Here is a 27,455-nt window from a genome sequence, read left to right on the forward strand (position 1 = left end):
AGCTGAGCATTTCCCCATAATATGCTACAATATTAATATCTGTGGCCATTGTCAATAAGGGATGGGTATTGCATTAACTTTGAAATTACAACTTTTTTTGTCATGTTTTCTTTTTTTGCTGCACTGCCATGTCAGTCAATAACTGAATTAAGGATGGCTATAACTACAAAAAAATTATCTTTTTTTGTGTGCTTGTATGACTATGGGATGGGTGTAAAGCCCACCCACACCCCCAAATCTTTATTTTCTTGCACATTTTTGCACTTTGCACATTAACCTGTTATAGGATTTTTGAAAGTCTTGCCTGTCCTTCGCCCATCCTCGGAAAGGTGATTTGGAATCTGGTATGGTTTTTTGTTGAATACTGTTCAAGTCAAGTGTACTTTGTCATCTCAATAGAGAAATTATATTATGGCTTTATTAAAGCAACAATAACAACAAAAATACATATTTATAACATGTACAGTTGTCGTATTCATCATGAAAATGTGAAATAGAATGTAATCTACAAAAAGTATATATATTACATATCATGAATTATACATCTACAAATTTCTTATAACTTCTTTTAAGTTGTGTGTCTGCTATTCTGCTTTCCACTCTGCAGGACCTACATATATTTCTGACCTTATCAGTGTTTACACTCCCTCAAGAAATCTCCACTCTTCCTCTGACTGTTATCTTTTGAAACTTCCTCATGTCAATACAAGAACCTTTGGTGAACGCTCTTTCTTCTTTGCTGCTCCTCACATCTAGAACAACCTTCCTCATCATATCCATGCATCTGATTCTATCTCTGCTTTGCACTCATCACTAAAAACTCATCTTTTTAAAACCTATCTATGAGCAATCTAAGTTACCTTGTTCTCCAACACCACCCATGTCAGCTCACTCTGGATGCATGAAGAATGGGAGAGGAGTTGGGGGTGGGGTTGAGAAAGAGTGGTCATGAATGATTTGTAATTTGAAATATTTTTCTTTCATGTAAAGCGCCCTGAGCTCTTAGAGAGAAAGGGCGCTATATGAATGTACAATGTTATTATTATTATAATAGATCAGTAGATCAAACAGTACTAACGTAAGGTTATGAGTACACACACACATACACATACATACACACATACAATTTCTTGGATCCATCCATTCAGACACACACATTGGTAAACACATTTCATGCCACACACTGACACAGCCCAGCCTCTCTGTATACATGCTTGTTTTGTAGTGCTACCAATGTAGGAAGAAAGCTGGACTAGTGTACTGTAGTACACCAAACAGATTGGTAACATCTGTGTTGTAACCGGTGTTAAAATCTCATCCTGTTTTTAAAAACACATCCATTGTTACAAATACATCCTCTGTGTGTGTGTATTTGTATGCGTCATCTGGTATTACAAATATATCCTGTGTGTGTGTTTGTGCGTGTGTGTGTGTTTGCGTGCATGCGTGTGTGTGTGTGTGTGTATGTGCGCGCGCGCACGCATGCGCAGTTATTGTAACTTTCTTGCAGTGTTGAGATGGCCTTAGTGGGTTATTGGCTTTCTTATGCAGGCAGTGTGATCAGTTGGTGACCTGATAGTTGAGCATTATAGTTTCAGACAGTGTAATTGATTGATTGATTGATTCATTGATTTAAAAAAAATTTTTTTTTAATACTTTAACAGTTTCAGTCAGAATGACTGATCTGACTGACCATTGACTTTAACAGTCTCAGTCAAAATCATTCATTCATTCATCTGATTATTGAGACTTTAGCAGCTTCAATCAATGTGATTGATGGGTTGATCTGATTGTTGATGTTAACAGGTTCAGTTCAAGGGCTGGTGGTTTGTGCTAACCCTCTTTAGCCATGGATCAGTCACTGGCCTCTGTCATGAGAAACATCAATGACGCTTTGCGTCTGGATGATGACAGTCATGACAAAGTAAGTATGTGTTTCTGTCTGTCTGTTTCGGTCTTTGTCTGTGTCTGTCTGTCACTAGTGTCAGTGTGCATGTATGTTTTTGGTGTGCATGTGTGTTTGCATATGAATGACTGAATTTGTATTTGCAACTGCAAACTTAACACAGACAAATTTAGATCTAATTAGTGCAACACACATATACACACACTCACATAATGATGATTTATGTATAAGTACAGAATGTGCACAGATGTGTGTGTATGCATACATTCATGCACATAATTATACACTTATACAGTTAGTCACTATCTCACACTGTTTATATGCATGTGTCTCTCTCATTACATATTGGCATACACACATTTGTTTATTTATTTCCTTATGCTGATGGTTCTGTCAGCTGCATTCTTAATACTGATTTATTTACTTGTTCCCATTCTTTGTTTTCTCTGTTTTAGTATTTGCATTTGTGGCATATTTGTGTGAGAGGCAAAGAGGCAAACAGATTTCTGTAAGGGCTTATATGTAAACAACATGTTGAGACTATGAAGAAAACCCACCTGATAAAACTAAAGGTGTATCTTGATGTGTATCATGACACCATGATCTGGTTGATGTCATGATAGTGTTGCTTGCTGGTGAAGGGAAGAATTTTTGTATGGCTTGGCTAAGTTACTGCAGTTTGTTCTGAATCCTTCTTCTTTGTTCATTGGCTGCAGCTCCCACATTCACTTGTATATACATGAGTGGGCTTTTACATGTATTATTGTTTTTACCCTGCCATGTTGGCAGCCATACTCTGTTTTCAGGGATGTTCTGAGCACAAATTGTGGAGAAAGGCTGGTGGTGCACATGATTTATGCGCTGTCAAGAATATTTCTTCATGAATTTATGTATATGGAAGTGCACCAAAATTAATGTCATTCTGGCACATGGAGGTGTAGGTCACAGGAGCTGCCCTGTTGGACAGATAGACCTTGGTGTCTTAAGTGTTACATAGCACTTGACAGCTGTGTAGTACTTGACACTGTTGTAGAATCCTGAACATTGGGACTGTCAAGCTGTAAGAAAGCTGATCTTGAAGTAGTGGTAAGTTCAGTGTTCTCACTGAGAGTGATAATGTTAATTTCATTGCTGTCATTTCTAATTTTACAATTTTGAATTTTTCTTCTCAATTTACTTTTGAAAACTTTGGTTAGATCAAACAAGAATCCAACAGGGTGCATGTAAGTGAACTTTCTTCTATGCTTTGTCTATTAAAGTTTCATTCTGAGGATGTTACAAGATCTTGAGCACCTGTTTTGGGACAAAGTTATTTGGCCTGTGCAGTTGTAAGCCTCTCCCACTTGTAAGACACCCAACAAGGAATAATCTTCTGATGCTCTGGATTCAGATGAACCCAAGAAACACTTTGATTTTTATTTGCAAAGACTTATGAACAGTGCTAACCATCCAGAAATACTTAAAACCTAACCTGAAAAAGTAAGGGAGGGTGAGAAATTTGTGATTGTGTCTCCCTGAAGTGATGTATTGATGTGATTTATCCTTGGAGGAGAGATTTCGATATATATATTTATTTTTTCTTTGAATTGTTTACTAAGAAGGAGTGGCTTTTTCTGGTCTTGTATTTTTTCCCGGGTTGAAATGAAGTCGGATTGCAGGCATTGTGTGCAAGTGTACATGTCATGTGAGCTTGATTTGAGTGAATGTGGCTGTGTGACAACATGGTAGATTCACTCTGGCCACATATTATGATTTTTATTGCTGTGTCTGTCTGCATACAGGAGGCTTACCAGAAGTACCTGGACTGTGTGCTGTGCATCACCTGTAACCTGCAGCAGTATGTCCGCACTATGGGTAGGTAACTAGGTGGCCGCACAGAGATGGACTTGAAACAATTACATTAATATTAGTCAGCTGGGTTCTCTACAAGGCTTACAGAACAAACACAGTAATATTGGAAACCCACATGGAAAAATACCTGAAACAATCTGTATTGAAGAAAAATTTACTCAGATACGTGTATACATGTGTGTGCATGATTGAAGCCGTACTGAATGACACAAGAAATGAATGATGAGCGCTGAAAGGCTGCGTCAGTTGGCTCTAGAGACCCAGGTAGGCAGCCTGTTGCACAAATAACTCTCTGTGTGTAAAGCACTTAGAGTTTGGTCTCTGACCAAAGACAGGCACTATATAAGAATCAGTGACAACGATATATTATTATAATAACAAAGTATCTAAACATCGATGAATCAACAGTTTTGGGAAGCAGCAGACTTTCTCTGCAGTTGGCAAACTAGGAATCACAAGCCTAGTGAGTCTTCCTTGCTGTGGCTTGGGTGCAGCCCATCATGGTTACCTCCCTTGTGGAGGACCACAGTGAAAATGGATACTTCAAAGTTTGTCCAGTCCCTCTATGACAGAACTTCAGGTTTCTCCCAAATTGTGCCATCATCGCTGTTCGCAGTATAAATTCACTCCACTCCTTTGTCTCAGCTGATAGGAGAGACTGATGGCAAGTGAGAATGACTGGAAGAAACTTCATTATTATTTTATTTATTTCAAAACTTAAAAAACCCATGTTTTTGTTTGCCTATGTTGAATTTTTTTTTTTAAACATACTTTACAGATGGTTACAGTCAATACATCCCCAGACCTGTAGCTTGTTAAGACCTTTCTTCACACACATACACATGCACATACACGCACGCACATGCATATGTATTTCCTCTCTTGTTTTCAGGTAAACATAAACATGATGTAAATGTTTATGTGCACATACCAACCTGCATAATTGTGTGTGTGTGTGTGTGTGTGTGTGTGTGTGTGTGTGGTTGTTTGGTTTGAATTATCAAAATATTTTCAGTTATGATTTTTCCTATGAGATAAAAGACTGAGCATCACCATAGCGGGAAGGAGTATATATGTATATAATATACATAAACATGATTTAAATGTTTATGTGAACATACCAACCTGCATCATTGTGTGTGTGTATGTATGGTTGGTTTGAATTATCAAAGAATTTTCAGTGTGATTTTTGCCATGAGTTTAAAGACTGAGCATCACCATAGCGGGAGGGAGGGAGTGTGTGTTGCCTTTACTGATGTTGTGTGCGGGCGGGTTGGTGACAGGAGGGGATGTGGTGATCACCAAGCAAGTCACCAAGCAAGTCAAGCTGGCTCAGCAGTGTGTCGAAAGAGTCGCTGTCCTGGTGGAGAAAATAGGTCAGTGAATCTTACTGTCAAGTCAGTGTGCGAATGCGGTATGCTGTGATGAAATGAAATGAAACTAGTTTATATAGGGTGAGCAAAAAGAAAAATTCCACACTTGTTTGTTCATGGTGCCACTTACTCATAAACACCCCCCCTCCCCCCCACCCCCAAACACACACACACACACACACACACACACACACACACACACACACACAGCAAGAAACAATCAAATGTGATGTGCGTGTTTGAGTTTTAGTCAGTGTGGATGTGTGATAATGTGTGTGTGAGGGATTGAAAGAGATTATATTTTCACTAAGACTTTGGAAGGGTCGTCATGATTACTATGTGCACTTTTTTGTTTGAATTATTCATATGGTGATATTTACTTTTTGTTTGATTGTATGTCTTATTTGCCATCCTCAAGAGAGGCATGAACACAATACCATCATGTTTATATGTGTGTCTGTGATGACAAACTGCATAAAAATTACAGAAATTGAAATAATGGTGGATCTGGGTTGTGCTTTAATTGTTTGTTTTTTTTCTTTTATGATTTTGATATCCAGTTCATTGGATTGTTTTCCCATCAAGTTTGTCACACTACTTTTGTTCTGAGCCGGGTTGCATGAGGTGATCTTTGCAGCACTAAGTTTGCTTAGAGTTAAGAACGTTCGTAAGTATATGGAATTTACCACGGAGCAAAGAACATTCTTTGCGATAGCAAACTTTGCACTGGTATTTCACTCATGCAACCCACCCCTGGTCCTGTTCAGAGCAAACATGATGTTCACAGTAATTACATGGCCTCTTTGACTTATTCTGAATAAATAATTTGTAATTCTGGCTGGAAATAAAGTACTGAGTCAACAAACAGCATTGTTGTCTTTTTCTTCATTTGATTAATCCATTTTGAATCCAGGACTCAGAACATGACCAGTGTATCGTGCTTGTGTGTGTCACTGTTAAGATCATGATTTCCATATGGGGTTGCTACACATCTTTTCTGTTCTCCTTTTTAAGTTTCTGTCAAGTGAAACATAGTGAATAGTGTGGGCTATTGTTTGACTGCAGGGTCCACCCAAAAGCCAGTGGTGCTGACATCTCCACCGGAGGAGATAACACAGGCTGTGGTGAGACCCAAACCCTTTGTGGTCGTCCCTCCCCTGCCTGCTGAACCCACCGCCAACACCTTCGCCAGGTGGGTCACCAGCTTGAGTTTGATTCCTTTTGTGGTTAGGGCTGGAAGAGCTGTTAGAAAAAAGACTATCTTATAGACAGTGTTTGTACAGTACCTGGGGAAAAAAGAGACAGAGAGATAGAGAATAAGTCTGCTTGTGCATGCTTTCTGGTTAAGTCATGTACGATGTGTTTGGAATGACTATAAACAGTGCTGAGAGAGAGAAAAAGTGAATGTTTGTGTACATTCAGGTCATTACAAAACCAACAATATCACTAATGTCACCGGTGATGTTAAAATCAGTGGATCTAAAGCAAACACATCCTTGGAACTGAAGCAGCTCATAACTGTGAATGTGCTCAGAGTTGATGTGAACAGAGGCATCATCCTGACCAGGAAATAAACGTATGTAAGCACTGACCCATTTTGTGCAGAGCGAAAGTGAACTCCCCCATGGAGGTGGCGTACAAACAGAACCAGCAGCTCATGGCTGCCTACAAAGCTCGCCTGAAGCGCATGAATAAAAGAGATCCCGGTGCTTTTAACCTGGTGGGTGATGTTCACTGTATTGTTTCCCCTTCTCTTCCTGTCTGTCCACTGTCTCTTTGGACTAGAACACTGGACTTCAGTCCTGTTGGTCCTCAGGTCTGTGGTTCAAGTCCTAGTATGGTCAGTTTGGTTAACAGCCCCTTGAGTGCCCCAGGATGGAAATTTCTGCTCCTTCCGGTGTGCAAAAAAGTGCCCCAGGACCGAAATTTTATCCACATCATTGTAGAAATTTTCCTAACACAAAATCATTAAATTCATTAGAAATTGTCATGACTGGATTATGTTTCAGTTTTTCTCATGGAGAAGTGTAGGTTATTTACACTTACTTTTAGTAGCTTGATCACTCAATTTTTTTTGTATTATTACCTTCCATGACCAAAACATAGTTGGCACATAGTTTTTGCTGAGCATAAAATAGGCTTGGCACTGAAAGGGTTTAAGGGAGATAATTTCTCCAGATTATATGTAATAGTTTACATACTTGCAGAAAATAAAACGTCCATGTTATAGAACCCCAGGTCAGTGTCACTTGCTCAGAGGTCATGGAAATATGAGCATACCCAGCATGCATCCGTTCCCCAAACAGGACTGGCTGTCTGAAATGGTAGATCAGAATGAATAAGACACGTATGGCAAAAAATGAACAGACTCTGCATGTGTTTGGTGGCTTCCTTTCTTGTGCCAGGCTGAGTCAGGCAGTATAGCCCTGGGTTTTTTCCTGACATGTAGGCATGTTTGTTATGTCTTTATGTTAACTCGTTTCCTATCGTTTGCCTTTCAGAGTTTGACCATACAGAGGAAAATGGCTGAAAACCTTGCCATTGCCAAAAGGATGGAAATGGCGGTAAGTTGTTGAGTTCTGAGAATCATTTCCACTCCCTGTTCCCTAAAGTTTGCAGAGCATGCATGAAAGTGGTTACTGCATTTCTGAAAATGGAAGTAATAACCTTGTAAATGGAAGACAGTAGGATCCTATGAAAGGGATGGACCAAGGCAGACATTTCAAGCATAGCTCTTCATTTTTGGTGTGGATGGAAAGCAGGGTTACAAATTGAAAGATGCAGTGTCTGTGATGACAGTACACTGTTCAGGTGAAGAAGTGAAGACAGGGATAGAAGGAAATATGTTTTCACCTGGGTTAGGAGAAAGGTGAGTACAGGTTGTAGATGGCTAGGGCCTGGGGAACGGTGGAGAGACACCCACCTACAGAAACAACAAGTTAAAAGGCTTAAGGTCCCATAGCTCTCTATGGCCATCGGAGCAGTGAATTCACATCTGCTGTGTCAAGGCTCAGCATAGGAAGGAAGGGCCCAGTCCTTTCCCTCTGCTATTTTTAATCTTCCCATTTTCCAAAGTCAGGAACCCGTTCACACCTGGGAGGAGTGAGGAAAATATATGAATGAGAGTAAAATGCCTTTTTCAAGGACAACACCATGTGTGTGCATGCGCGCTCACTCACTCACTCTCTCTCTCACACACACACACACACACAGCACTTTCATAGCATTGACTCAACAAACACATCAATCCCTCTTCACATAAGAAGTGAATTTTTTTTTTATAATCTTTATCTTTATTCACCAGCCTGTAATTCTGATTTGGTCCTTTTTGATTTTGTCATTTTAATTAAAGTTTCTTCTTTGCTTGGTTTTGGTGGGGTTTTTTTCTTTATAACATGCTTTCAGTCCCCAAATGGCATTGACAGGTGGCTGGGTTGTGAACACCATGTAATTTGATTTGTTTTTTCATTGATTCGAATTGATTTGGTGGTTTTGCAGCTGGCAAAGAAGATGCAGGAAAGACAGGAAAGGCTGGAAGAGCAGGCTGCCAAGTGAGACAGCTTTTTCACTTGTTCTGTCAGATTCCTGTAGTTACAAACCTCTTATCGTCTGTACTGTCAGATTACTGCCATTCATATACCTGTGCTGTCAGATTACTGCCATTCATATATCTGTGCTGTCAGATTTCTGCATTTTACTCATCTGTTCTGTTTTAAGTTAGATTCCTGCAGTTTACACATGTCGTGTTCATACTGTCTTATTCTTGCAGTTTGTACATCTGTATTGTCCATGTCAGATTTCTGAAGTTTACACATTTTTCTTCTATTTGTACTGTCAGATTCCTGCACTTCTTGCATTTATCCTTTTTTCTATGCCATCAGATTTCTGAAGTTTACAAGAATAATTCAACCTTTCCAGGTTGGTACTAACCAATTTGACTGGTCAGAACAAAGAATATGTCAGCCTTTCTAGGTTGGTACTACAGTTTGACTGTCCAGAATATAGAATAAGTCAGACTTTCCAAGTTGGTACTACAGTTTGACTGGCCAGAATAAAGAGTAAGTCAGCTTTCCAAGTTGGTACTACAGTTTGACTGGCCAGAATAAAGAATAAGTCAGCCTTTCCATGTTGGTACTACAGTTTGACTGGCCGGTACTACAGTTTCATTGGCCAGAACAAAGGAACAATCAACTTTTCCAGGTTGGTACTTCAGTCTGACCAGCCAGAATAAAGAATAAACCAACCTTTCTAGGTTGGTACTGCAGTTTGACTGGTCAGACTAAAGGAACAGTCCGCCTTTCCAGATTCCTACCGCAGTGTGTACATTACTGCAAATGTAGGATTCAGGATATTTGGATGTCAGTTTAACTGATGTAGAAAGACAGTGACTGTGGTTTCTTGGTGGTGTTGCAGGAGGTTTGCCACGCCCATTGGCATGTCTCAGGAGGAGCAGGAACAACGGCAGATCTACAAAAAGATCCTGGAATATGAGCAAGATGCAGTGAGTGGTGGTTGTTTTTTGTGTGTGCTTTATCCCAGTGGCTGTCCGTCCTTTGATGGTTTCAGACATAAATGTTAACTAGCTGACGAGTTTATTTGCTGGAAGGTTTGTGATTAGATACCAATGTTCACTGGCGACATTTTTTCAGTTGGGGGGCAGGTAGGTGTGTATATGTGTGTGTTCTTCATTATAATACTTAATTTTGATTTTGATCATTTATGTTCTGTATGCATTAGCATATAGAGTTTGGTTTGTATTGAAGCATGTTTAAAACTGAAGGATATATTTTCTTTTTAAATTCCCCAATTTTTCTCTAAAAATGTAATAGCAACTCTGCAACCCACATCTTGCATCTTACATCGTTTAACAACAGCAAGTATGAAATAAATGTTTCAAGTCTTTTTATCTTTTGGAGGCTGGTTTTTCTTATCCCGCCCCACCCCTGAACCCCTGACGTGTTTTGTTGGAAATGGAGTGACTGGGAAGCCTCAGACATGCTGACCAAGATGTTTTTCTTTGCTCACAGAAATGGTTATTCTTATTACAAGCATGTTGTTTTCCTGTGTTCCCAGAAATGGCTACAAGCATGTTGTTTTCCTGTGTTCCCAGAAATGGCTACAAGCATGTTGTTTTCCTGTGTTCCCAGAAATGGCTACAAGCATGTTGTTTTCCTGTGTTCCCAGAAATGGCTACAAGCAAGTGTTTTCATGTTTTCACAGAAATGGCTACAGGCATGGCGGGGAAGGTTGGCGTCAAGTTCCCGGGAACCGGAACTGATCTGTCAGCTGATCCAGGAGATCCTGCGTTGCCGTGACCACCCGCTGACCGTGCTGCTCCGACAGTACCAGTACAGGATCTATGAGAAGATCTACCCCCTGGTGGTCAACAAGAGGCAGCGCCTGGAGGGCATTACCGTGCCCCTGCCCCAGTCGCTGTGGCCCCCAGAGATGTGCCCTGCTGCGGGGAAGGACAGGTCGTGGAGTGGTGGTGGTAGTGGAGGGGAGGGGAGGGAGGAGGAGGACGAAGGCTTCCAGACGGACCAGGACACGGTGTCCCGTTCCTCCAGCACACAGGAAGAGGACGCTGCACGTGCAGACCGCGAAGACAACCAGGAAGTGTTGGCCGCTGTGCAGGAAGAGGTGGTAAACCAAGGTGGTGTTGTGTCGGGTGACCTTGACCCCTTCCCTGGAGAGAAAGGAACAGGCGGTGCCTGTGTGGAAAGAGGCGATTTGAACTGTGGTGATTCTATGTCTGACTCTGACAAGAGCATGGTGGATGACGGCACTGTTGCCGATGATCACAGTCAGGTCTTCGCTCACACAGGGCATCAGGAAGAAAGGAATGTGTCTGAAAAGCCTGCAGAGGATGTATCAACCGATCAGCCTGTGAGTGAAGTTGATGCAAACAATGTGACTGGTGTCATCAGTGACAACAACTCAGAAAGTGTCAAGTCTACAGCTGATTCTCTGGATGGGCAAAACAGGTCACCGGAAAGCAGTGATAAAACAAGTTCAAAAACAGCTGAAGAAACAGACAAAGAAAATACAGTCGCTCCTGAATGTGCTGCGGGAAGCTCCATGAGTCAGGTGATTGAAGACACAAAGGACAAGTTGTCAAGTGCTATCTCCAAAGGGCAACACCTTCAGACGCAGCTGATGTCACAGCAGGAACGAGCCGCTGGAATCCTCCGCCAAATATCGCAGGACTATGAGAAGTACAATGAAGAAAATATGGACGATTTGTTCGATGAAGAAGAAGAAGAGGAAGAAAAACCTGTCAGTCACCCTGAGGATCAGCCCACAATTGAACAGCCCCACCGACCCTCAGAACTCCACCAGCCTTCTCTGTCTTTTTCTGTCTCTTCCCAGTCCTCCTTGGGAGACCCAGATGCTCTGGACTCTGGATGTGGTTCTGTCAGCTCTGCCTCAGACTTCCCCAGCCTGCCCCCAGTGGAGGAGGACCGGTCAGAAATCCAACGGATGTCGAAGGAAGCCTACCAGAGACACTTGAAAAATATCTCTGCTGATGTGCACCAGTACATGGAGAAGCTGCTGATCCTGTTCACCATCGCCTATGAGCAGCTGGACTCCCCCCAGGGCAGGGACCAGTGCTATGCCTCATTGGAGGAGACCTTTTTCAAGCCTTTGTGGAAGTTCCTCATCATGTTGTTCAGGTGATCGCTTTTATCAAATCGTTCTCCATGCGTGTAAGCTCGTGGATACACATGCGCGCACACAAACACACACACAGACACACCACTAATAAATCTGCCCAAAAGTGAGTATCCTCTTGGAAATGTTAATCCTTAGTTCACACATTTACTCAAAAGTAAGCCGTTCCTATGCAAGTAAGTTACCATCTTTAGAGTATTAAGGTACTTGTGCTGTCATTGCATACCTTCCCCCTTGTGCTCAGTATTCATGTTGTTCTGTGTGTCAAGATAATTTACAGTTCTGCATTATTTTCAAGATAGATTACAGTTCTGCATTATTTTAAAACAATACTAATAACTACCATCCTTAGAAATCAGTTTGCTTGTTGTGCGTTTCAAGATAGATAACATTTCTGAATTATTTTAAAACAATAATTGCAACCCCCTCCCTTTGAAACCAACTCTTGTTGTTCAGTGTTTCCTGATAGATTACAGACCTGCATTATTGTATGATAGTGTGATAGTCAGTTGTAATAATAATAATAATTATTATTATTATTATAGTCAGTTGTGTCCGACTGTGACTCCTCAGAACAGCACAGGAGGCAACTGCTGTCCTGACTATTTGGGCTAGAAATTGATTATAGCGGAGAGTGTCTTGCCCAAGTTAATCTCCACTCTCTCGGCCAAGAGGGGGCTTTAGGACAGTTGGCGTTGGGATGGATGGTTCCCAAAGGCCAACGAACCCCCAAGGCTGCAGCACTGAGAGCCAGTGCAATTTTGCCTCCTAGTTTGAAAGTTATAGTCCTTCACAAAAGACTAAGCTGTAAATGATTTCCCATTGCAATGGAGAAACCATTGGTAATACAGCCCTCACTTTGCTGTTGGTCCAACTGTAAACTTACGTCATTCTGTGATATAAGCTGAGCTATTGTAAAACAATACTAATAACAGTTATTTTTAACTACCTTTATTTCCCCAGACTGGCCAACTACCAAGAGGAGGTGTTGGTGGCCTGCAAGATGACCCAGAAATGCGGGGCAGGGCCCAGAGACATGGGCGTGACGGACAAGCTGTGTCTGGTGCCCCTGGACAGAAAGGACCCCTCCCCCTCGTCACCACCAGGTGAGGGCCAGGTGCAGCCCTACGCCCAGGCCATCAGCCACCTGACCTGCATCCAGAACCACTACACCATGCTCAGCAAACTGGAGTGTGTGGGTGAGTGGGGTCAGATGTTACAGGGGTGTGGACAGCTGGTGTTCTGTTGTTGTTGTTGTTTGTTTTTCCTAACTTCTTTTAATTCATTGTTTGTGTTTATATTGTTTTTGTTTTTTTGTGTTTTTTGTTTATAACTTTTTATTTTCTAAGACATGTATACAATATACAGAAAACAGTATAAACAAACAGTGATATCTGATGAGCATTAAAAAAAAAAAAGGAGAAAAAATGAAACAAGTAGAAAGGAAAAAAGATCCTTTAACCAGCTACTTGTCCAGTCATTCAATCCAATCAATCAATGCTGACATTAGTGACTGTAGTAGTGGTGATGGTTTTCAATAACTATGACACTTGTAATATCAGTAAAGTAAATAATAGGATAATATTGATAATAATGAAACCAGGTGTGTTTACATTGTTCATATGAATATGGAAAAAATATACAGAAAAAGTAAATATGCATCAGCCATTGTTTCTCCTCAGCAAGCGAAGCAAGCTTCACACTGTGTGTGTCCGCATATGACTGGTAAGTCCAGCCCGGGCTCTGAAGTGATGGTGGCTCTGCAGAGAGGGTTGTAGCCAGTGCTGTCCAGGTGTAGGTGGGTTAGGTGCCCTCTGTGGAGAACAAACTGTGAGCTGGTTGAAGGTAGTCCCCACCCTACTAGACAGAGTAGAAGTCATTCAAAACAATTGACCCAGATCCAGTGTGGGACACAGTATGGGCAGTTTTCTTTTCTTTTCTCCCCAACCCCACCCAGACTGGAATGAATTGTCTGAAATAATTGTGGCTGCTGGCACCTTTGACACCTCCAAGTATGCTATACAATTGTTGATTCAACTCCAAATGGCTCAGAGTAAACAGCTTAGAGCAGAGTTGTTTCGTTTTGTTTTTCACAATTGGATTTTGTAAATTCATTTTTTGGCCTGGGTCTGTGCTGGGCTCAGAGCCTTCTTGAATCAGCTAGGCACCTGGTGAAAGACGAAAAGTAACCTACAGAGCAATATCATGTGGTATGCATTTTGTTCACATCTGTTTTCATCTCTTTCCATGGATTTTTCTTCACTGTTTTTTTTGTTTCAGTGCTATTTTATTTCAAAATGTCACGATAGAAATACAGTGAACAGGACTGGACAACAGAAGAATGTTCTGTAAAGAACTGCCATAATTTACATCATAAATGCTCTGAAAGTAGAAGTGTGTACATTGTGGGTGTATTTTCATTATACAAGCTTCCTACAGATTAAACACTATGTTTATTGTAGCTGTTTTGAGGATGATAATGGAGAGGAACTATTCAGACAGTGGTAACGTGAAGTATATGACTGTTAGTCTCCTGTGAAAGTGTGTATGGCTTGGTAAATCAGGTTTACACATGACAGTATTTACCTCTGCTATATATGTTTACATATACCTCTGTTAGTTGTTCAGCATGGCTCAGCAATCTTATTTTTGTAAACATGTTGAGCCTGTACAGTTGCCCAGTTTAGTTTTAGTTATGTGATGTAATGATTAAGACGTGTAGGATGTAGCTTTTTTTTTTTTTTTTTTTTTTGCTTGCGGATAGTTTGCTTGTGTGTGTGTGTGTGTGTGTGTATCATTCATTGTGTGTGTGTGTGTGTGTGTGTGTTTACTGGTTTCAGTGAAGGTAGTTCACCTGATATTTGACAGCATCAAGGAGTTCTACATCAGCCAGGGGTGTGCGCCATCAGATGTGCCCAATGTGTGAGTTCCCTCTGCTCTCTGTTCACTGGTTAAAGTCCAACTGGACATGTACAGGCACACACTGACACTCTCACCATGACAGTCTTATTGATAGGTAACTGTTACTTTGTCCTGCCAAGGAAAAAGATCTGTGTTTGTGTGTGTGTGCATGTGCGTGCGTGTGTGTGTGTGTGTGTGTGTGTGTGTGCACGAGTGTGGATAAGAGTGCACATACACATGCTTATTTGTATGGAAGGATTAAATTATGTGCTTGTTTAAGCATATTGTGTCATAAAACACTCTTTACAGTAATTACCACTCATAAAACACTCTTTACAGTAATCACTACTTTTTTTTCTTTTCTTTTTTTAGCATTTTCAACAGGAAATAATCTTTAAAAAAAAAAAAAAAAAAAAAATTGTGCATATTGTGTCATAAAACACTCATGACAGTGATCACTACTTTTTTTTAAATAGCATTTTCAACAGAAAATAATCCCCTTTTTATATAGATACTTGGGTTACAAGTTAAAATTGAACATTTGTTTTTTAAACTTCAGTGTGTCAAAACTGTCATGTGTACATACTTGTCATGAAGTGTTGACTGTTGAAAAGGAAACTGTATAGTTGGTTTTGCTCCTGAATGTCTTATATGTCTCATGTGATGGACTCCTTTTCATATCATGCATGCGGTTGGTACACAATTATACACACACGCGCGCGCGCGCGCGCGCACATGCACGCACACACAGTTATAGTTGGCATAAAATTCAATGTGAAGCATATCTAACTATCTATCTGTCTGTCTGTCTGTCTATCTGTGTCTGTATCTCTCTTTCTCTCTCTCTCTCTCACTCTATCTATCTATCTATTTCTCCATATATATATATATATATATATATATATATATATACACACATACACACACACACACACACACACACACACACACTACTTCTACTGCTGCTGCTGATGGTGGTGATACTACTACTGCCACTAAGGTACACTGCAGTGAGTGATGGTGGTGTGCAGGGGTGCGGACGATTTGCTGCCTGTGATGAGTTACGTGGTGATGCAGTCCCGACTCCCACAGTTGGTGTCTGAGTGTCAGGCCATGGCAGAGTTCATACATGAAGGGTACGGTGCCGTCCTCGTGTTGGCTGTCTAGACTTCTTTCTGTGTGGGACTGTGTGTGTGTGTGTGTTTGTATTACATGTGTGTTTGAGTATGCTCGATCGAGTGTGTAGGTGCTTAGCGAGGAGTATGATTGTATTCATGCATTAATATACATGTGTGTGTGTGTGCGTAGTGTGAGACAGATTAAAGAAGACAGTACTTGGCTAAACTGAATTTATTGCTTGTCTGTGCACAATGCTGAACACAATTTTGGTAGTCTTTTTTTCTTTTGTGAAACATTGCTTGGTTTATCTTTAGTTTGCTTAGTTTTCATCTTGTAGCTCAGGAAACATATCAAGGTTTATCACAGTTTTCTGTGGTCGTCAGTGTACCTGCAGAATGGACATGGACTTAATTGTTATCATACATGATGAGTCAGGAAGCATGTGTGTTACAGTTACTTGATGGGTCATGTGTTACAGTGTCATGCTGGTGGATCATGTGTTACAGTTACATTATGTGTCATACATGATGAATCTGTGTGTGTTACAGTTACATGATGGGTCATGTGTTACAGTGTCATGCTGGTGGATCATGTGTTAGTTACATTATGTGTCATACATGATGGATTCATGTGTGTTACAGTTACATGATGAGTCATGTGTTACAGTGTCATGCTGGTGGATCATGTGTTACAGTTACATTATGTGTCATACATGATCAATCTCTGTGTGTTACAGTTAAATGATGGACTGTGTGTTGGTTACATGATGGGTCATGTAATGTAACATGGTGGGTCATTTGTTACAGTTACATGTTGGGTCAGTGTATTTTACAGTTGCATGATGGGTCATGTGTTACAGTTACTTGATGGGTCATGTGTCACAGTTACGTGATGGGCCATGTGTTACAGTTACATAATGGGTCATATGTTACAGTTACATAATGGGTGGTGTGTTCAAGTGGCATAATGCATCATGTGCATGAGTCTTGTCACATGATGAGTCAGTGTCTGTTAAGTTACATGATGGAACATGTGGTCATGTATTACATTTCCTTGATGGATCATGTGTTACATGTTGGGTCATGTGTTAGTTACATGATGGGTCATGTGTTAGTTACATGTTGGGTCATGTGTTACATTTCCTTGATGGGTCATGTGTTACATGTTGGGTCATGTGTTACAGTTACATGTTGGGTCATGTGTTAGTTACATGTTGGGTCATGTGTTAGTTACATGTTGGGTCATGTGTTACAGTTGCATGATGGGTCATGTGTTACAGTTACATGATGGGTCATGTGTTAGTTACATGATGGGTCATGTGTTACAGTTACATGATGCGTCATGTGTCACAGTTACATGATGCGTCATGTGTCACAGTTACATGATGGGTCATGTCACAGTTACATGATGGGTCATGTGTTACAGTTACATGATGGGTCATATGTTACAGTTACATGTTGGGTCATGTGTTACAGTTACATGTTGGGTCATGTGTTACAGTTACATGTTGGGTCATGTGTTACAGTTACATGATGGGTCAGGAGGGTTACTGCCTCACCACCTTGGAAACGGCAGTGTCCTTCATTGTGACCTCTGACCTCAGCGAACCAATCTCCCCTACCTAACCTCTAGACTGTCTTCAGCAGGTAGTTATAAGGTGAGAGCATGTGCACTGTTATTCTGTGTTCGTGTGTGTGTGAGTGTCTGTCTGTGTCTAGGTGGATGGGTGGGTGGATGTGTGTGTACGTATGTGTGTGTGTGTGTGTGTGTGTGTGTATATATAGTGTTTGATTGAAAGATTTGAGTATTTTGCTGATTCCTATTCTTGAGTCAGTTTGTAGGTTTTTGGACTAAGTTTAAATGTAAGCTCTATAATTTGTAGCTTTATCAAGAACAAGTCTGAAAAATTATTAAGAATAAAAGGAAAAACTAAGACAGGATATCTCAGATTTTTTCACAATAAGATCATTTCTTGGTGTTAAAAACATCAGAGGACTTGATCTGGGTTCAGGTAAATTTTAAAAAATGTGTTGTGAGGAGGTATGGAGTGGGGGGCAGGGGAAAGAAGGACAGGTATGGAGGGAGCATGGAGAGGGTGTGCCTGTATCCACATGTTTGTGCATGGTTTTCAGGTGTGTGCGAATGTGCACATGGTTGTGAGTGTATATTGTGTATTGGCAAGCTGCACTTGCTTGCTTGAAATGTTTATTTTGAGCCATTGGAGGCAGTTTCATATCATCGTTGATGTTTGTTTGAATGTGCCTGTGTCTCTGTGCAGGAACATTCCTTGACTGTGAGAGACCAAGCTGAGGATGCACTGTGACGCTGTTAGTCATACCTCACACATTCTGGTCAAGTCACTTCTTGTTTAAAAAAAAAAAAAAATATATATATATACAGATATAGATATGAAAAATAGATAAATAAAAAAAAAAGTAAAAATGTTATCCTGTCAATGAATTGGGCTCTGATTCTGATAGGATTGAATTCTAAACTTTAAACTTTAACTCTTTCATTGCCATAGGCGCCTTTTTACGAGATCAAGGGGTCATGTTGACAAGACCATTTATCACATTGTAACAAAGCTCGACAGCTGCAGCCAGTTTCCCACCGTTAGAACAATGACTGACCTTTGCCTTCTGAGCGAGATTGAAGTGAACAACTCCATTGTGTTGTTTTGACATGAACTGAATGCTGTGACTGAGAGCAACTTTTCTAAAATATTTGGTCCTGGGGAATGTTTTTCACACAGAACCTTGGCAGTAAAAGAGTTAAACTGCAAGCTCAGCCACCTGCAAGCCTGCAGCAGACATGGACAACACACTTCCTGAATTTTTGTTTGTGAATCCAAGCCATGATTTATCTTGTGATGGGATGAAACTTTTTCGTTTTTAAACTGTGATGGAATTGGTTATAAATTTATAGTGTGGTGTAATTCAAACATTTCAGATGTTGGTGGTTAAAAGGTGTGATTGTGATTGCTTTAAATATTACATATGTTGGTGGTTATAAGGTGTGATTGTGACTGTTTTAAACATTGCATATGTTGGAAATGTGTCATTTATTGGGATAAGATTGCGTGAGCATTGGATTTTTTTTAATGATGGTTGTTAATTTGTGCTGAGATAAACAGTTACTTTATTTTTGAAATTATATTATTGTTACAGTTTGGGAGCATAGTGATGGTAAATGAATGAATGGGAAGTAAAAGGAGTGAATAAATGGCACTGAACTTTAGCAAATACAGTCCCTAGAGAGTGGCCAGATATCACTCATAGGGTGTTTATGATCAAAACAAATAACCAATATGAGATTTTGAAACTAACAGTCTGAGTTTATAAATGACTGTTAAGTTGTTATGTTAGGAGTTTGGTGAGTTTCTTGACATTAGTTCAGTCATGCAACATTTGTGTTGACTTGGCACAGACTCATATAAGAATTGAGACTGATGAGATTGTTACATGTTAAAAGCCACTCATTTTTGACTCGTTGTGATTAGAATATCCCTGTACTGAAGTGATATGATGAAATTTATTGTGTTTTTTGTTTTTGTATTTTGGTTGTTTTATAAATATTTCTTCATTTTTTTATGTGAATTCTTATTGTTATAGAAACTAGAGCAGTTGTGAATTGCATTGAGAGCTACATTAAGTTATGAGAGTATTGATTGTGATATGATTTCTTTGAATTTTAATGAATGCTGAGTATTCCATTCATTTGCACCAGTTTGTAAATTAGAAAATCATTCATCATGATATGACAGTGATGCAGATGTTGTTGAGACCATTTCCTCCCTGTGCTATAAACTCAGACCAACATTCTATCACTTAGTTCAGCAGTGTAATATAATAATAAAGCACAGAAAACCATAAATATATTATTATCACCATATCAGTTTGACAGAGAAAGGTTTAGAAAAAAATTTCCCTCTCTTTTTCTTCTTTATAACTTTAATAAAAAATTTTTGTAGTAGAACATTTTTCAAGAAATGCCCTGAAATCATAACTTTTTCAAAACATGAGGGATTTATTTTGGCACTGTACTGCCTTCCTGTGTTAAAGTGTACATTAATATCCTACCAAGCACACATTATGCTCAAAGCGTACACACCTCCTGTGGTTGTCATTTTTGTGTGTGTAGGGGATAATATGATAATACTGTGAGCATTTTTGTTTGTGGATATGAGAGAGGTTTAATGTGTGTTAGAGAGAGAGATTTTGTGTGTGTTAGAGAGAGAGAGAGAGATTTGATGTGTGCATATGAGAAAAGGAAGGAAGAGACTGGCTATCTTTAACAAATGCTCCAAATTCATACACAGAGATCACACTTTTTGTGGATGCATTCTCTTCTTCATTTTGGGTGTGATGGGCTTGTGTGATGGACAGCAAGTGTGTGTGTTGTGAAGAAGAGAGGGGCAGACACAGCACTGTGCCTTTCTCAATAGTTTGTTTGCTTCTTATTGGCTCACATTTGTGGAACAAGTGCAATTTTAAGACAAGACTGGAACATGTGCATTGCGAAACGTAAAAGACTGACGTTTTTGTTGTGATAAAAAACACACCAAAACTAATGCTTTTTAAAAACATATAAATGGTTGAAATTCTTGTTTTAATCATGTCCACCACCTTGGGTTGGCTGTTATGTACAGGGGAATGGTAACTGAGAGACTGAGTGCTCAGACTTTATTAGTAGGCAGTATGTGCTTAGTTTTTCTTGTATTTTTTGGTTTGTTTTTAGTTGTTGTTGTCTGCAACCTTTATTATTAGTTCATTTTACTTTGGAATACATCTTCATAAGTTTTTGCTCAGTTTCCTCAACCAGAACTACAAGTATTTGTATGTCACAGAGCTTGCTGGTGCTAAGTGGTGTGAATGGTAGCACATGGTGCAGTTCCACAGTGCAACCTTAAGAGCACATTGCAACCTCCATTCTGTCATTGTATTGTTTTCAGCCTCACAAATCACCATAAAATGCAAGAAAGCGTCAAATTCATGGCTCTTCATGCCCTGCTTTCATGATGACTTAATTTTCTTTGTCACCCCCAATGATGTGTCTGAGACATGGATTTGTTGAAGATCTCTGTGTTAACAGACTCACCATGTCATTTGTTGGAGGATAGTGGTGACGCTACGCACTTTTGAGGGGATATTGTACACATACATTGTCTGGCACTGTGATTAATCAGCGTTTGTTTATGACTGGTGGTGTCCTGTGTTGGATTGCAACAGGCACACCGAAACAGCCCCCCTAAATGATTTGCAATTTGACTGGTTCAGGAGCTTAGTGGTTAAAGCACAGAATCCCAGTCAGGATGCCCGGTTGGGTTAAGGATGGAGGTTTTTTCCAATCACGCAGATAAACAGGTATACAGACCTGCTGGTGCCTGGACCCCTTTCATCTGTACAAGCATACAAAAGACCAAATACACATATTAAAGATACTGTATTCTATGTCAACATTTGCTAGGTTATGTAAACATGGACCTTCCCAGTATGCACATCCCTGAAAACAGACTATGGTTGCCTACATTGTATAGTAAAAACAGTCATACATGTATAAACCCACTCATATGTACGAGTGCACATGGGTGGTGCAGCCCATGAGCACAGGAGATGATCTGCAGTTTGTGTAGGGTCTCTTCTGTTTGAATGACCACCTGACATTACAGCTCCCTGAAGACTGAAGAACAAGTCTGGGTCAGTCTGAGAGCAGTACAAACAGCATGGGAGTCATGCCACATGGAGGAGGTGGACCATGAGAAGAAAATCAACAGTTAAATGCAACAGGAGAGCATAGTTATTGACAACTGCTCAGTTTTCTTCACACATCTTTTTTCTCCAGAATTGGAACATTGAATGCCATACTGGGCACTTTCACAAATTGATCAATCACTTTGATATGAATAAGTTTGATGTGAATCTATCATATCAATATCAAGGCATGCAGGCCTGACAAGACCTTTTGCCCGCTTGAAGTGGGGAAGAAAAAGAGTCCCCACATATGATAGATGCATTTTTCAATATTGAGTGCGCAATGCTTGAAAAATCAAGAAATATGTAGATGTGTTTTGTATTTAAAATTCTGCAAATGAATGTCAAGATAATTTTTAAATGTATTCACTGTTCCTGAGGAAACAACATCTTGTGATAAATTATTCCAGTGTATGTATGTATTCATCATCGCAAAATTCTGTTAATCTGTAATTTGTTACAAGAAAGCAGATTTGGGATTTTTGTTGTTGATTAATGTGTGTTGTGAGTGGCTCTGCAGATTTTATGTTGATTTTTTTTTCTTCTTTTTTTTCAGGTTGAGAGCAGTTCTGTTGCAAATCAGATTGTGTAGATTGTTATCTGTTCACTTTTTGTGTGAAATTATTAACTCCAGTGATGGTCAAACAGCATTGGTTTTGGTTTTGTAGAAGCCTGGTATATACCGGAGTATCTTTTGCCATGTGATTTGTTTAATTTGTTTATTATTAATTGTTATTACTTTGCTTTTAATTTGTACAATTTTCTGTTATTTTCAGGTACACTGAAGGGATTTTTAAAATTTACTGGGCACATATTGTTAGTTTTTACAGTATTTCCACCAGCTTTCTTTTGTGTTTGATTGTACTTTGTTTTAAGAAAATGAATGTTACTTGTAGTAACAAGAATAACAATGTAATGAAATATCCCGCAATCCTGTGCATTAACTGGTTGTCAATGAGGGAACTGTTTCAAAATTAAATTGAATTTTTTGAATGTATCATTTTAGTGTGTGTGTGCTGTTTATATATATGTGTGTGTGTGTGTGTTCGAGGGGGAAATAGTTCTGATTTTGTGTGGTCAAAGCAACAAAAACGACAATATTGATGAACCTGCTTCAAACCACAATCAGTGTTTTGGAATCAGAAATTCTGTCAAGCTGAGTATTTGTTCAGTAAGGCACAGCATGGAGTAGAAACCATAATTTATTTCATAAAGCACAAACATATCATGGCAATCACAATCTCAGCAATAATGCTGAGCAAAAAAATATAATTGTTTACAAACAGCAAAACAAGCTGGACACACAACACAATGAAATGTGCAATGTATGAGCTTTCCCACAGTAAGAAAGAGAAAAAATAAACTCGCCAAGTTTTCGTTGCACACACACACACACACACACACAAGCATGCATGCTCACACAAACACACATACATAAACTTAAGCTCTTTAACACCACCAACTCTTCCCTTTTAATTGTGTAAACGGTATTGTGTTGCTTGAAAAGTATCTAATTGGTTGTTTGCTGACTTAGTAATCTTCGTGTGATATTTTATTGTGATCTCTCTCTCTCTCTCTCTGTCTCAGATTCTTAGACAAATGGAACCAACCTCAAATTTGTTTTGTGACATTTAACATAACAACAATGATGACGGTGGGATGAATTGATACGACAGTTCATTTTTTTTTTATGGCAAAGCATGCATATCATATCTTCAGCAGGAAGTCGTTTTCAATTGTTCATTCAGTCTTGGTTGCTGTAATCAGTAGCTCTGGTTTGTTGAAGTCGGCAATCTTCTTGTTGCATCAGCTCGAGTTCTTGAACTACATTGTGTGTGTGTGAGTGTGTGTTTGTGTGTGTGTGTGTGTGTGTGTGTTTACTTTTTGTGTATGTGAGTGTGTGCTTGTGAGAGGTAGTGTGTGCACATTTGGCGTGTACATGCATGTGTGTGGAACCTGGGCTCATAAGTTGTGTACAATTGTTAAAAAATCTGATCACTAAAGTTTCAGAAGTGTACTGGCATCAATGCTCACATTGCCAGTCAGTGTAGTCCTGAAACTGAAGGTATCTGATATATGATGCCTGGAGCACAGCAGTCTCACATTCATGCCTTCCGAATCTGCATAATTCTGTGGTGATTTTCAGTGCTTGTGATGTTTTTGACTGGAATTGTGAGACTGACCATTTGGAACTCTCAATGTTTGTCAGCGTGGTGCTCATGGTCGATATCAGTCACACCCCAGCTTTCCCTCGCTTGTTGACTGGAGTCGTGGAACTCGACTGACACCCTGGTCATTGCAGTTGGAGCGATACAACCAGGCATTTATAAACCCCCACGCACCCAGCCTCCACACTCCTCCCCCCCAAAAAGTTTGCATCTCCACAATCGAACGAGTCCTCAACCACGAGATATTCCACTTTTTCTTTCAGTTAAAGTGTTGTCATGGGCTTTCATAGTGCACTCAGTATCTTCTGAACTGCACATGTCACATGTATTCCGATTCGTTCATCACCAATATTTAGAAACTGTCAGTTGGTTTTTTGTTTTTTGTTTTTTTGTTTGTTTTTGTTTTTCAAAATTGCAGTTATATTTTGGCAGACCGAAAACTGGCAATCTCATATCCTTGTCAGTTCTGTGAGTCCAGTTGCGGTAGCACTTTCAGAGTTGAGTTTAAAAACCTCTTAGCTTTCATTCTAAAGGTCACTATTTTCTCTCTCACTCGTTGCTGGGGGTCCACAGTGTTCGTTGGTGTAGCTCTTTGATTTTTTATATTCTGATGTTTCAGAGTCATAATGTCTGGCACTGCTGATTACATCCCCAGCAGCCCTACTCCTCCAGGTTCGCCCCCTCCCCTCCTCCACTCATCCACCCTTCCCCCCATATTCCCCCCCCCAACCCCCCCAATATCCCTGCGGCCGGCTCATGACCTGGAGCTGTGGAACTGTTTGGTCAGCGTGACCAGCTGGTCCATGGCCTCATAAATGCCCTGCCCGCTGTTTGCGCATGTGCCCTGCACGAACCACTTCCGGTCGGTCATGTCGGTCAGGCCCAGCTTGGAAGCCACCTCTGCGGTCCCACAGGCATCTGTAATGTAGACACAGTCGTCAGGACATCTGTCATATGGACACAGTCGTCAGGACATCTGTGATATGGGGACAAAACGTCAGGACATTTGTGATATGGACACAATCGTCAGGACATCTGTAATATGGGGACAAAACGTCAGGACATCTGTGATATGGACACAGTCGTCAGGACATCTGTAATATGGTGACAGACGTGAGGACATCTGTGATATGGACACAGTCGTCAGGAAATCTGTAATATGGACACAGTGTTCAGGACATCTGTAATGTGGACACAATCGTCAGGACATCTGTAATATGGTGACAGACGTCAGGACATCTGTGATGTGGACACACAGTCGTCAGGACATCTGTTATATGGTGACAGACGTCAGGACATCTGTGATGTGGACACACAGTCGTCAGGACATCTGTTATATGGTGACAGACGTCAGGACATCTGTAATGTGGACACAGTGTTCAGGACATCTGTAATGTGGACACAGTCGTCAGGACATCTGTAATGTGGACACAGTCGTCAGGACATCTGAAATGTGGACACAGTGTTCAGGACATCTGTAATATGAACACAGTCGTCAGGACATCTGTAATATGGACACAGTCTTTAGGACATATGTAATAGTAGCCAGGACATACGTATTATGGACACAGTCGTCAGGACATATGTAGTATGGACACAGTCGTTGGGGCATCTGTTACACACACACACACACACACGCACACACACACACACACACACACACACACACACACACACACACACACAGAGCACATCTGTAATATGGACAATTCGGGCACAGTCGTCAGGGCATCTGTGATATGGATACAGATGTCGGGGCATCTGTTATATGGACACACACACACACACACACACACACACACTTACTGGGCAGGTCCTGCTTGTTGGCCAGCACCACCACAGGGACGCCCGCCATGTCAGGACTCTGGCAAACGTGTTGGAGCTCCTCTCGGGACTCCTGCAGGCGCTCCCTGTCCGCACTGTCCACCACGTACAGCACTCCTGTCCCGTCACACACACACCCAGCTTAGAAACCACACAAAAGCTTTCATGTTTATGTGCATATTATGTATGTATAGGTACGATAGTCGTGTTCGACTATGACCATCAGAACAGCAGAGGAGGCATCTGCTGTCCAGACTATCTGGGCTAGAATTTGATTGTTGTGAATAGTGTCTTGCCCAAGTTACATCCCCACTCTATCGGCCAACAGGGTTTTAAGACAATCGCCGTTCGGATGGTTCCCGAAGGCCAAGTTTGAGAGTCATAGTCCTTCACGAAAGATTCATGGTTATAAACCTTGATATTGTCCCCGGCATGCCAACACTCAGCATACATCACAGGTTGACATAGGCTTACAGCTGGGTCAACAGCAAAGTGAGAGCTGTATGATCAATCGTTTCTGTATGATCAATGGGAAGTCATTTACAGCATAGTCTTTTGTGAAGGACTATGACTCTGAAAGTAGGAGTCAAGATCGCACTGGCTCTTAGTACTGAAGTGTTGGGGGCTAGTTGGCCTTTGGGAACCATCCCAACGCCGCCTGTCCAAAACCCCTCTTGGCCGAGAGAGTGGGGGTGTAACTTGAGCAAGACACCGGTGTACACTATAATCAAATTCTTGCCAAGATAGTCGGGACAGCAGTTGGCGCATCTACTGTTCTGATGGTCATAGTCGGATTCGACTGACTATCATACATCTACATTGTTCCTGGTGCCGTATCGGAATCAGTAAATTTCAATTTCATTTTCTGAAAGAGGCGTCACTGCGTTTGGAGAAATCCCTATAAGCTACACTACATCTGCCAGGCAGACGTCTGACCAGCAGCGTAAACCAACGCCCTTAAATCGACAGAATAGGTAAAGGCGTTGGACTTCTGATCCAGTCTTCACCATTGGTTAGGGTTCGATCCTCCTGTATCAGCCTGGTGTTGTGTCATTGGGAAGGGCTCTTTACTCTGATTTTCTTCACTCCACCCAGGTGTGGATGGGTACCTGACTTGGTTGAAATGATAAAAGGTGGTGTAAAATCAAAGGTACCTTAAGATGAAAATAGTAGTACATTCGGCATAATTATCTACTCATCAGAGCAGTTTTCATCGTAGTATATACCTTCAGAATACACCAGAGCAGTTGTCATATTAGTACCTTCAGCATAATTGTCTTCTCACCAGAGCAGTTTTCATAATAGTACCTTCAGCATAATTATCTACTCACATGAGCAGTTTTCATAGTAGTACCTTCAGCATAATTATCTACTCACAAGAGCAGTTTTCATAGTAGTACCTTCAGCATAATGATCTACTCACCAGAGCTGTTTTCATAGTAGTGCCTCCACAGCTGGCGGAGGGCCTTCTGACCGCCCACGTCCCACACTGTGAAAGTCACACCTTTGACAGGTGACACCGTCTCCACGTTAAAGCCCAATGTGGGGATGGTGACCACGTCATCGTTTAGCTTCACCTTGTAAAGGATCGTCGTCTTTCCTGCAACACACGTGGCGAATGCATGAGTGAGTGACTGAGTGAGTGAATCTCTCTCTCTCTCTCTCTCTCTCTCTCTCTCTCTGTGTGTGTGTGTGTGTGTGTAAGAAACTTACGGGCTTTGCTGTCAAATACTGAACGTTTAAATCTAATTTTATTGGGGTTGTTCGCTTGATGATTGTTGATAAGTATGAGTCTTTTCTTTCTCCATTCATGACACAAGCAACAACCAATTTACGTGTAAATACAACAGTAAGAGATTGTTGATAAGTATGAGTCTTTTCTTTCTCCATT

The 27,455-nt window shown here is 40.7% G+C and overlaps 2 protein-coding genes across 3 annotated transcripts in view; one reads left to right on the plus strand and one right to left on the minus strand.

Moving 5' to 3' along the window:
- LOC143285500 (VPS9 domain-containing protein 1-like) overlaps positions 1 to 22,569 on the plus strand; it is a 47,518-nt gene extending 24,949 nt beyond the window's left edge. For both annotated transcript variants that reach the window (XM_076592830.1, XM_076592829.1), the window contains exons 2-15: positions 1,807 to 1,924; positions 3,688 to 3,760; positions 5,041 to 5,133; positions 6,196 to 6,322; positions 6,736 to 6,850; positions 7,632 to 7,694; positions 8,629 to 8,681; positions 9,544 to 9,631; positions 10,351 to 11,804; positions 12,766 to 13,001; positions 14,643 to 14,724; positions 15,735 to 15,839; positions 17,348 to 17,479; positions 18,101 to 22,569. In XM_076592830.1, the coding sequence (XP_076448945.1) occupies positions 1,850 to 1,924; positions 3,688 to 3,760; positions 5,041 to 5,133; positions 6,196 to 6,322; positions 6,736 to 6,850; positions 7,632 to 7,694; positions 8,629 to 8,681; positions 9,544 to 9,631; positions 10,351 to 11,804; positions 12,766 to 13,001; positions 14,643 to 14,724; positions 15,735 to 15,839; positions 17,348 to 17,447 (2,664 nt within the window). In that variant the 5' untranslated portion in view covers positions 1,807 to 1,849 and the 3' untranslated portion in view covers positions 17,448 to 17,479; positions 18,101 to 22,569. The remainder of the gene's footprint in view (positions 1 to 1,806; positions 1,925 to 3,687; positions 3,761 to 5,040; positions 5,134 to 6,195; positions 6,323 to 6,735; positions 6,851 to 7,631; positions 7,695 to 8,628; positions 8,682 to 9,543; positions 9,632 to 10,350; positions 11,805 to 12,765; positions 13,002 to 14,642; positions 14,725 to 15,734; positions 15,840 to 17,347; positions 17,480 to 18,100) is intronic.
- A 1,925-nt stretch (positions 22,570 to 24,494) lies between these two features.
- Positions 24,495 to 27,455, minus strand: part of LOC143285887 (uncharacterized) — a 4,331-nt gene continuing 1,370 nt past the window's right edge. The window contains exons 2-4 of the mRNA XM_076593331.1: positions 26,988 to 27,164; positions 25,547 to 25,681; positions 24,495 to 24,658 (exon numbers count right to left, since the gene is read on the minus strand). Coding sequence (XP_076449446.1) covers positions 24,495 to 24,658; positions 25,547 to 25,681; positions 26,988 to 27,164 — 476 coding nt within the window. The remainder of the gene's footprint in view (positions 24,659 to 25,546; positions 25,682 to 26,987; positions 27,165 to 27,455) is intronic.

Source organism: Babylonia areolata, chromosome 9 (genome assembly GCF_041734735.1).
Source record: "Babylonia areolata isolate BAREFJ2019XMU chromosome 9, ASM4173473v1, whole genome shotgun sequence".
NCBI classification, from domain to species: domain Eukaryota; kingdom Metazoa; phylum Mollusca; class Gastropoda; order Neogastropoda; family Buccinidae; genus Babylonia; species Babylonia areolata.